The sequence below is a fragment of the Felis catus genome, chromosome C1 (genome assembly GCF_018350175.1).
Source record: "Felis catus isolate Fca126 chromosome C1, F.catus_Fca126_mat1.0, whole genome shotgun sequence".
Classification (NCBI taxonomy): domain Eukaryota; kingdom Metazoa; phylum Chordata; class Mammalia; order Carnivora; family Felidae; genus Felis; species Felis catus.
The window spans coordinates 26,580,557-26,591,496 of NC_058375.1; the positions used below are offsets into that span (position 1 = coordinate 26,580,557).

The 10,940-nt window shown below is 52.4% G+C and overlaps 1 protein-coding gene across 1 annotated transcript; it reads left to right on the forward strand.

Moving 5' to 3' along the window:
• The first annotated feature begins 938 nt into the window (after positions 1-938).
• GJB4 (gap junction protein beta 4) lies at positions 939-3,587 on the forward strand. The gene is made up of 2 exons (XM_003989840.5): positions 939-1,040; positions 2,454-3,587. The coding sequence occupies exon 2, from the start codon at positions 2,529-2,531 to the stop codon at positions 3,327-3,329; it is 801 nt and encodes a 266-aa protein (XP_003989889.1). The 5' UTR covers positions 939-1,040; positions 2,454-2,528; the 3' UTR covers positions 3,330-3,587.
• Positions 3,588-10,940: the final 7,353 nt, after the last annotated feature.

The following is a 10,940-nucleotide window of genomic DNA, read 5'->3' on the forward strand; positions in this document are numbered from 1 at the left end:
CGTTCCACCGGGACTCTGGAAAAGTGACTTCAGCTCCTCTCTAAAGTGGGTTAATAATGTGGAGCCTGGAGGGGCTGGGGGGTGCTGGATGAGCTCATGGCTGTGGATGGGGTAAGCCAGCTGTAAAAGGCCACATAAATGTTAATCATTGGTATTAGGAAGTGCTCAATAAATGCTTGTGGGAAATCAAGCAGAAGAGCCCCTCCCTGGCTGCACATTAATCCTCACTATCCGAGCCACCGGGACAGTCAGAAAGGACACAGGCCCAAGGCCCCTCTGCAGCCCCCACCCAGGAAGACCCTGACTTCCCTGCAGGCCTTCCCCAGGGACCCAGGTCTACGGAGACAGACAGGGAGGCTATGCCTGGCCCCATGCCAGCTGGGACGTTCCATGCTGCTGGCCTGCATTCCTTGTCTCCACCCGAGCAGCGGTATCCTTGTCTGAAAAACCAGAATCTGTCCCTCCCACCCCCCCACACAGCTCACCAGCAGCCCAAGCTCTAGTCCCCAGAAACGTCTCCACCTGGGTGCAACGTGATCCTGGGCTGAATCAAGGTTGCCCCTCTCCACATATACCACCTGCTGAGGACCCCAGAACCGTGCTTCCGAAAAGGGCAAGAGAGAGGCCTGGGGACAGAGGGACTAGGGGCAATAAGGCAACTGGAAGGGGCTAGGAGCAACAGACAGGGGCTAGCGTTGGGGCTGACCTGGGCCCTGACATGAGAATACAAGGCTCCTGCACTGCCTCCCCCCCTCCAACAGTTCCACCTACATACCTGCCAGCCCAGGGAGCCAGACCCAGCCATGCCCATCCAGGCTGGAGAGAAGGCGTGGGCCAGGGGAGAAGAGCCACACAGGTGTTTGCTCTGAATATGTGCCCGGGGAAGTCCGCCCGCCGGCCCACCCGCTCACTCTCCCTTGGCTCATTGGCTCAGAAAGCTCCACCCCGAAGAGGAGTGAGGAACAAAAGCTGCCTCTGGGAGGCCCTCAGGCACACAGACAAGCCCAGGGACCAGAGAGTGGCTGCTAGACCCAAGAAAGGTGAGGACCCAATCGGGCCGGAGAGGGGGCTGGGAAGCAGGGACCAGGTGGGCTGAGGAACCTCGTGAACTCAGGCTGCAGGCTGGGCTCCTGGGAGGAAGAAAGAGTACAGAGGATCCCTGGAGAAACCCCAGGGAAGACCCAAGGAGGGGAGGGGACATCCTGCCAGACCAAAGGGAGGACAGAGGACCAGAGAAGAGACAAAGAAAAGGAGGGACCAGGAAGAGAGAGTTTCTGCTCAGTTCAGCAAACATCTACTGTGTGCTCACGGGGCCAGGCCTGGTGCTGAGTCCTGGGGGAACAGATGATCCAGACATAGAGGCTGCCCTCCAGACGCTGACAGTCTGGTGCAGGAGACAGGTAAACAGGCTGTTTGAACACCAGTGATCCATTCTGCCATGAGAGATAGAGGAGGGTATTCAGAAAATGTCCCAGGGTGAGAAGCTCTGAAGATGGTGAGGTCTGAGTCAGGGATGGGGCGGGGGGGGCTGGGGCAGGAGAGAGAACCTGATGGCTCTCCAGATAAGGGGGTGTGGAGGACAGAGCACATCGGACAGAGGCCCGACCAGGAATAATGGGAGACCTGGCTGACAATCAGAGAAGACAGGTGTCCCTGAGAAAAAGTACATGATCAGGGGTGGACCGAGCCAGAATCCTGCCTTTGTCCCTTTCCCAGGCCCTCCCTAAAGCCGAAATGGTTGGCATTCCAGAGGAACCCACTGTGGTCAGGACAGTCAGCGCTCGCACGGGTGCAGGGAAGGGGAGGCGCATGGGGCCAAACCGCCACAGCTCCAAAGAGCCTATTTAGTGTGGGAGGAAATGTCCGGGCTGGGGATGCCCTGGGCCTCTCAGTGAGGATGGTTATCACTCAGGGGTTCTTCAAAGAGGCCAATGTGAACACACCCAGCACAGGGCCTGGCTCATGTTGGTGCTCATTAGAAGCCGGAGGATAATGATACACACCCCTCATCCCCTGCCCCTGTCGAGCCCCAGCAGCTGGCAGGAGGGCAAATCATCCAACCTGCACCTTCTTCCTGTTTCTGTAGAAGTTATGCTATCCACGGAAACTTGGGGTCACAGAAGTTGGCAGGCACATCCATGGAAGATGATTACCTTTCACGTTTATCCGTTACCCTGTAGAATAAAACATCCCCTGATTTTGGAGCTGGAAGATGGGAGTTCAAGACCAGCTCCACCATTTCCAGCAGGGGGAGGCCTTGGGTAGGTGGCTGTCTAGGCCTTAGTTTACCCACTCCCCCCCCCCCTCCATGAAATGGGGATAACAGCCATCCCTACCCCCCCCCCACACACACACACACCACCACCAAGTCATTGCAGGTGAGGACGTGATGACAAGGTGGTTCTGAAAGGGTTTTGCCAATCGCACCTTCAATAAAGGGCACCCATTTCCAGGCCTCGTGGCCCCCACCCCGGAGTGGGCACTCGCGGTGTAGACCGTCCACGTGAGGAAGCAAGGACACAGTCGGCATGAACTGGGCGTCCCTGCAGGGCCTCCTGAGCGGGGTCAACAAGTACTCCACGGCGCTAGGCCGCATCTGGCTGTCGGTGGTGTTCATCTTCCGCGTGCTGGTGTACGTGGTGGCCGCGGAGGAGGTGTGGGACGACGAGCAGAAGGACTTCGTCTGCAACACCAAGCAGCCAGGCTGCCCCAACGTCTGCTACGACGAGTTCTTCCCCGTGTCCCACGTGCGCCTCTGGGCCCTGCAGCTCATCCTGGTCACCTGCCCCTCGCTGCTCGTGGTCATGCACGTCGCCTACCGCCAGGAGCGGGAGCGGAAGCACCGCCTGAAGCACGGCCCCAACGCCCCGTCCCTGTACGACAACCCCAGCAAGAAGCGGGGCGGGCTCTGGTGGACGTACTTGCTGAGTCTCGTTTTCAAGGCTGCCGTCGACTCTGCCTTCCTCTACATCTTCCACCGCCTCTACCGGGACTACGACATGCCCCGGGTGGTGGCCTGCTCCGAGTCCCCTTGCCCCCACACTGTGGACTGCTACATCTCCCGACCCACGGAGAAGAAGGTCTTCACCTACTTCATGGTGGCCACAGCTGTGATCTGCATCCTGCTCAACCTCAGTGAGGTCGTCTACCTGGTGGGCAAGAGGTGCCTGGAGACCTTCAGCCCGAAGCGCCAGCGGTCTCCGCGCCGGGATCACCTGCCCGATACGTGCCCCCCATATGTCCTCTCCCAGAGAGAGCACCCCCAAGATGGGAACTCTGTCCTAATGAAGGCCGGGCCGGCCACGTTGGATGCAGGTGGGTTTCCATAACCTGTGAGGTTGGCGGCTGGGACCACCGGGTCCATGGTCTGTTCCCTAAGGCCACTGCAGGGCAGTGGCCTCTTTTCTGCAGCAGGGCAGGTGAGGAAGACGGTTGTGGGGCTCAGGAAGCACCCCCATGGGCCAGCGCTGGAGAGCAGCTTGGTCTCTAGGTCCTGAGCCCCGGGGGAGGGAGGTTGACGGCTGGTGGGGATTTTGTATATGGCAATGGGGTATGTCAAAACCTTAATAAATGTGATTTTCCCAGTATTTTGTAGACCAGGTGGGGAGTGGCGGGTAGAAGTGTCAGGGGGGTTCACCATGGACCTCAGAGAGGAGCCACAACCACTCAGTGGGTGACTGCACCCCAGAACCTCAGATCCAAGGTCATCGATGCATCACACACACACACCACCACACCACACACACTCACACGCACCACACAACATACCACACATACACACACAGAGTGTGCCCCCAGGACGTGGTAGGAATGCCAAGAGGTGGCTCCAGGGGTCTCTGGACTCTGCAACCAGCCTTGGTCTGCAACCAGCTGGCCAAGGCAAGAGGAGTGGGATCCCAGGAGACCCTGGGCCCAGCACAGGTCAGTTCTCAGTGGGAGCCCCTGCAGTGAATGTGCATGGTTCAGGAGGCCTCGGCCCCTCCCCCATTCCAGCCTCCCTCACCCTGCCCATCACACTCCTCAGAGAGAGAGTCTCCCTGAGTGTATCAGGGGAAGGCTGGGAGGGAGGGGAAGGTGCTGAGAGTGAGCCCAGGATGGGGAGTCTGTAGAGATATCCCCACAGGCCATGGACCTATTGAGAACATCAGAGCTACAGGGTCCCTCCCAGAGCCTCCAGTCTGAGGAAATCCCCCTCTCTTCACCAGACACACATTTCCTCATCCTCCCACCCCCATCCCCACCACTCAGACCTTGACCCCTCCCCAAATCACACCTCCAGTATGGACCTGCCTCAGAGCCAGAGCCCCCACCAACAGCCCAGGGGAACAACCCTCCGGGAGGCCCCCAGGCCTCCTCCAGTCAGCAGCTCCCATGCTGACCACACCTACCGTCCTCACACATCACCGACTCCCTGACCATGAATGGCACCCCAGCCACCCAGTTGTCCCAGGCAGGAGCTGGCCTGACACCCTCATGCCCTCCCCGTCTCCCAGCCTCTCACACCCCACAAGCCAGTGCCAGTGCAGTTCATCCTGCTAACTCCAACCCTAAATGTCTCCTGAATCTGTCCTTCCTTTCCCACCACCCTTCCACCATGGGGACAGAGTAGTCCTTCTATATATGAACCTGACTCTGGCATTCTTCCTGCTTTAAAAATTCTTCCACTACTGCCACTACCCTCCATTGCCCTCAACCTGACCCCTGCTGGCCTCCCCAGTGTCACCCCTGCTTCCTCCCCCCTTGTTCCCACCAATAATACCAAAGGGCTTATGGGTCCCCAACCAGACACATCATGCTGTGTCATGCCTCATGCCTTCGCATAAGTGTTCCTTCTGCCTGGAATACCCTTCCAATCTCCCCTGGGATGCTTCCTTGAACCCCACGGTTCAAAACCTTAAACCTAGCCTGTGCCTTTGCCTTTGCCCATCGGTCTGTGAGCCCTTCACGGGCAGGACGCTGACTCACCCAGGTCCCCAGCTACCTTTAATAAATGTTTGGTAAATGAGTAAATGGGCTATGAGCTGCCTGGCGGAAGAGACCTGTCTTGTTTATCTGAATCCTTCACCACACCTAGCCCAGGAAGCACAGATAAGTGTCCTCTCATTTGCTTATAGATTCCATTATTGTTCCATTTAACTAAATCTAGCCTAAAGATTTCATTTATAGTTAAGGAAACTGGCCTGGAGAGGGCCCACCTAGCTGGGCTGTGTCTCTAGTGGTCCATAGAGAGCCTCTGTGCCCCACGCCCAATTACGGGACAAGATCAGGAGTCACTTCTTAGGTCAGGGTCCCTGGAAACAGAACCAACAGCAAGAATTTGTTTGCATGTGATGGAAGGAGCAAGAGAAGCAGGCTAGGGAGGGGAGCAAATTGAGCTGGGTATGGGCTCAGGGAAATGGCCTTGGCCGGATCCCTGTGGGGTGAGGGGCCTTTGGATCATAAATCCCATCTCTGAGTTGTCCCAGCGAGAAAGGGCATCAAGCTTTGGAACTCCCATACCAGTCAGTCATTGGCTTCAGGCAACCCCATGGGCAGCAGGGCTGACAGGAAGGGGTAGGCGGTTCCTATTCAATCAAGGTCAATTCTCCAGGGACAGCTAGAAGCCATGAGTGCCCTATATTCACAGCAGTTGGGGAATGGTTGTCCCCCAGCAAAGGGGACATGGGCAGGGCACCAAAACCATCCACTGAACTCCTGCCCCCAGGAAATAAGGGTGGCTCTACCTCCAATCCAGACCAGAGCTGTGACCACCAGATCCCAGAAAGCAGGCTAATGCTCTCAACCAGTTCAGAACCAGGTGACCCCATGCTTCTCAGACCAGCCCCCACCAGCCATAGCCATATCCCTCTGAGATTCCAGATTCCCCATTCCAGTTTCTGCCAGCATATGGTGAGTGCATCCTAGGACCTGACTACTCCTGTGGCAGCCCTGTTCATAGGTGCTGTTCTCGGAGATCCCAAGTCCTGAGCCAGTGACCCAGAGAGTGGTGGAACACCATCTGAGCCGCTAGCTATGGAACTTTTTTTCTCAGTCCTGCCCACACTCCCAAGGCCCCCCCACAGCCCTCACTACCACTCTCAGACCTTCCCATCTCCCCCTTCTTGAACTCCCTTCGCTCAGCTCAGGCCCCTGCCATCTGTCTCTTCCGCCTTCTGCCCCACCCCCATTGCTGCCACCTCATTGCTTCTAGCTCACTGAAGACTTGAGGACACAAGTCAGGGTCTTCGGGTATTCTCTCGTGGCCCAGGGCTGCCGGAAACATCTGGGCGTCACTCTGTCCTTTTCATTCCATGCCCTCGGTGTCTCTCATGACCTCCTCCTCTGTTCCATTTAGCTACCCACTCACAGGACCACACCCCAGACTTTGTCTTCACCCAGTACTACTCCACCTCTAGAATCTCCCACTTGATTCAAGCCAACAAATAGTTATTGTTCACTTTTACATGACAAGCCCCACGCTAGGTGCCAAGGATCAGACACAGTCCCTAATCTCATGGAGGTTATATCCCATGAAGAGAACAGCTCTTAGCATCCTGGAGTGCACAGGGTGCTGAGGGGAGGGGGGAGGGAGGAGGGGGAAGGGGATCCAACATCCAGGGATTCAGGAAAGGCTTCCCTGAGACTTCTGAAGCTCACACCTAGAGAAAGAAGAGGATTTTGCCAAGCAGAGCAAGGAGGGGATGCCAGGTGAAGGGACAACATGAGAAAGGCATGGAGGGAAGAGCAAGGACAGGGTGACCAGGACAGGAAGTAACCCAGAAGGGCTGGAGCCCAGTGTGGGGGCTGGCAGTAAGAGTCAGGCCCAAGTAGGCAAGGGCTACATCATGCAGAGGTTTCATGGTAAAGCCCTGTTAAGGATTTTGGACTTCATCCTCAGGACAATGAAAAGTCACTGGAGAGACTCAGCACAGAGGTGAGATGATCTCATGTGCAGTGTCTCTGGTTAATGTGCAGAAGGGCCAAGGCAGGGCTACTTATTTGGAAACTGATGCAATAGTCCAAGTGACAAACAACAATGGCCTCAACAAGGGTGTGTGCATTGGGGATGTAAAGAAGTTGCTGGATTTAAGAAAGATTTACGAGATAGAATCAGATCAATTGGGTGATTTGAGTGGGTGTGCGGATCAGGGAGAGAGGAACCGTAGTGACGCCCAGGTTTCTTCTCAGGGTGGTGGTGCCATTTCCCCAGGGGAGAGGCAGGTTTGAGGGACATAGTGATAACTTCAGTTGCAGACACATTGAGTTGGGGAGACAAATAAGATATCTTGGTTATCTCCTCTTGTTCCTGGACCAGCTTAGCCCCTGGATCACCTTCTCTCTCTCTAAGGCTATGCGTATTACCATTTCTGGTGACCACATCTAACACCTACCTCGCCATGCTTTGACTTCCTTGTTCCCCTCCATCTTTAGTCACCCACATATGTCTTGTCTTAACAAGAGCTGCATCATCTCCTAGCTCACCCACTCTGCTTCCCGCTCCAGCGCTCCCTCTGCCACATCTACTGTTTCACCATCCATCATCAGCCCCTTTATGTCCTCCCTCCCCTCTTTTCCCAGCTTAGACTCTGTGGGCCCCTCATAGATGTGTCCTGCTCTCCCTTGCCATTGCCTGCTGCTATAGTCACTCACCAGGCAAGACAAACCCCAGTTAAAACCAGCTCTCCATGTGGCACCCATTCCAGAGCACCTGGAGAATAACACAACTGCACTGACTGGTTTCAGTGGAAACTTCTGAGTACAAAGCTCCGGTGGGCACTCAGCACCTCAGGCAAGTCTACATTTTCCTAAAACTTTAACCCTAGTCTCTGAGATGACTATATCATACCTTCTCCTCTTGCCCCCTTCTGCCTAAACCTCCTCAGCTGACAGGCAAGCATTATGTGCCCCTTCACTCTGCCTTCTCCCCTGTGACACGGATGAGCGCCCCTGCTCCTGATACCCCCTCCTCTTGGACACTGGACCCCTCACCTCTCACCCCTCTGGACTGTGCTCCACAGCTGTTGCCTCACAATTCTGTAAAAATGCTATGACGTGTCCTCTCTCTTTCTGTCATTCCCTCTTGACATCACATCCTTCTCCAGCCACCACCCCCTTTGCAAAAAACAAAACTCTCTAAAGGTGGTCTATTCTTGCTGTCTCCACCTCCTCATCACATTTACTCATTCTAGTCAGGACTGTTCTTTCAAGTTCACCAATGGCCAACAAGCTGCCAAATCCAATGGTTGGTTCTTCAATCTCATCTTACTCCCCCAGCAACATACGGCCACTGAGAGCTCCCTCCTCAAACACCATCTTCCTTTGGCTGCCAGGAAGCACCCTGTCCTGGCTTTCCTCCCACCACATCGAGGGGCCCTCCTTGATCTCCACCGATGCTTCTTCTTCCTCTTGCTGGTCTCTAAATGCAGGGTGCCTTAGGGCCCAGTTCTCTACCCTCTTTTCCCCTCTGTGATCTTGTCCAGTACCATCTATAAAAACCATCTATAAACCAATGGCTCCCACATTTATATGTTCCCACCTAACCACTCCCATGAGTGTTGGACTCATATATCCAACACTTCCTTTCAGTCATCCAAAACAGAACTCCTGATCCTACTAACAGAGAACAGATTTATGTTCTCTCCCAGTCTTCCCACCTTGGAAGAGGAGATCCCCACTCACCCAGCTGCTGAGTTCAAAAACCTACATGCCTCTTTCTTCACAATTATATCCACACCATTAGCAAGTCACATTGGATATAATTCTAAGTTCAAAGTCCATTCCCTTCAGACCGTCTCCAAGTGCTTCCATCCCAGGCCAAGCCACCTCACTGAACATCTGGATACCTGCAGCAGCTGGCCCCCTCCTCTCTCACTCCTCTGCTGTTCCTTCTGCACGTGACAGCCTGAGAGATATTTCAACCAAGATCAGTCAAGTCACCCCCTTGCTTAAAACCCTCCGAGTGGCTTCCATAATGGCCATAAAAATGAAAATTAACCATTCTTGGGGCATCTGGGTGGCTCAGTCAGTTGAGCATCCGACTTCGGCTCAGGTCATGATTTCATGGTTCATGAGATCAAGCCCCACATCAGGCTCTGTGCTGACAGGGCAGAGCCTGCTTGAAATTCTCTCTCTCTCTCTCTCTCTCTCTCTCTCAAAAATAAATAAATAAACATTAAAAAAAAGATTTTGTTCCAAAATTATCCCCCAGGTAGGAAGGATTTGTTTTATATCCAAGTCCTTACCAAGTCTCTCACATTGTGGGGCATGCTCTCAATTACTGCATTTTGAAAAACAGAATGCTCTTTGGGGGAAACTCATTAGCCTGAAATTACCCCAATCAATGAAGTCTTGGATATCCACAGAGGTCACTGGGTAGAATCAGAAAAAATGCAGGCAAAGACATTTCACACAGATTCCATCATTACTCCCAGTGGTATGACGTTCCAATTGCAAATATTTTCTTCCTAGGCAAGCCCTTAAAAAAACAAAACAAAACCACATTAAGAACAATAAAAAAAAGTGGTTGTGTTAAAGAGATGACATATACACACCTACCAGATGATTTTTTTTTAAGTTATACAACCTAATATTATGCAACCGGGTTTTGTGGAGAGAATAAAGTTCTCGGTATCATTCACAGACTTAAAAAGCACTATTTCACAAATAACTTGGACAAAAATAAAGTTTGTGTGTTTTGTAAAAGGTTAATGATAACAAACAAAACTCTAATGACTATTAACCCAGGTGTTACAGAAAAATGTTCAAAGTTTAAAGAAAATTGCTTCATAAACTATTCAGGGGAGAAAAAAACAATAGGTTTACTACATTGTTCTATATAATGTGATTTTTTTTAATTTTTTTTTTTACATTTATTGATTTTTGAGACAGAGAGAGACAGAGCATGAACGGGGGAGGGGCAGAGAGAGGGAGACACAGAATCTGAAACAGGCTACAGGCTCCGAGCTGTCAGCACAGGGCCCAATGTGGGGCTCGAACTCACGGACCGCGAGATTATGACCTGAGCCCAAGTCGGACGCTTAACCGACTGAGCCACTCAGGCGCCCCTATAATGTGATTTTAAAAACAGGTTGCAAACTCTAGAGAATATTATGCTAAGTAAAATAAGTCAGAGAAAGACAAATACCATATATATGATTTCACTCATATGTGGAACTTAAGAAACAAAACAAATGAACATAGTGGTAGGGGGCAGGAAAAGAGAGACAAATCAAGAAACAGACTCTTAACTATAGAGAACAAACTGATGGTTACCAGAGGGGAGCGGGGTCCAGAAATAGGAGAAATAAGTGATGGGAATTAAGAAATGCACTTGTGGGGCGCCTGGGTGGCTCAGTCGGTTGAGCGTCTGACCTCGGCTCAGGTCATGATCTTACGGTTTGTGAGTTCAAACCCCACGTGGGGCTCTGTGCTGACAGCTCGGAGCCTGGAGCCTGCTTTGGATTCTGTGTCTCCGTCTCTCTCTGCCCCTCCCCCACTTGTGCTCTGTCTCTCTCTATCAAAAATAAAATAAAAATGTAAAAAAAAAATTAAGAAATGCACTTGTGATGAGCACCAGGTATTATATGAAAGTGTTAAATCACTAAAATCTATACCTGAAACTAGATTCATACTGTATATTAGCTAACTAGGATTTAAATGAAAACTTGGAAAGAAAAAAATATATAGGTAGCAAACTAAGTTAAGTAAATTATTATTTTGGTCACACTAAAAAGTTTATGTGTCCATATAAGCCCCCAACTTTTTAGAGGGTCCCCTCACTGGGAATATAGAGGGTTGCTTTTGTTTTTTTAATGTTTATTTTGAGAGAGAGAGAGAGAGTGTGTGCAAGCAGAGAAGGGGCAGAGAGAGAGGGAGACAGAATCCCAAGCAGGCTCTGCCTTGTCAGCACAGAGCCCGATGCGGGGCTCGATCCCATGAACCGTGAGATCATAACCTGAGCT

Bases quoted from the DNA above. Each gene is read 5' to 3' on its own strand.
- GJB4 (XM_003989840.5), top strand. From the start codon at position 2,529: ATGAACTGGGCGTCCCTGCAGGGCCTCCTGAGCGGGGTCAACAAGTAC.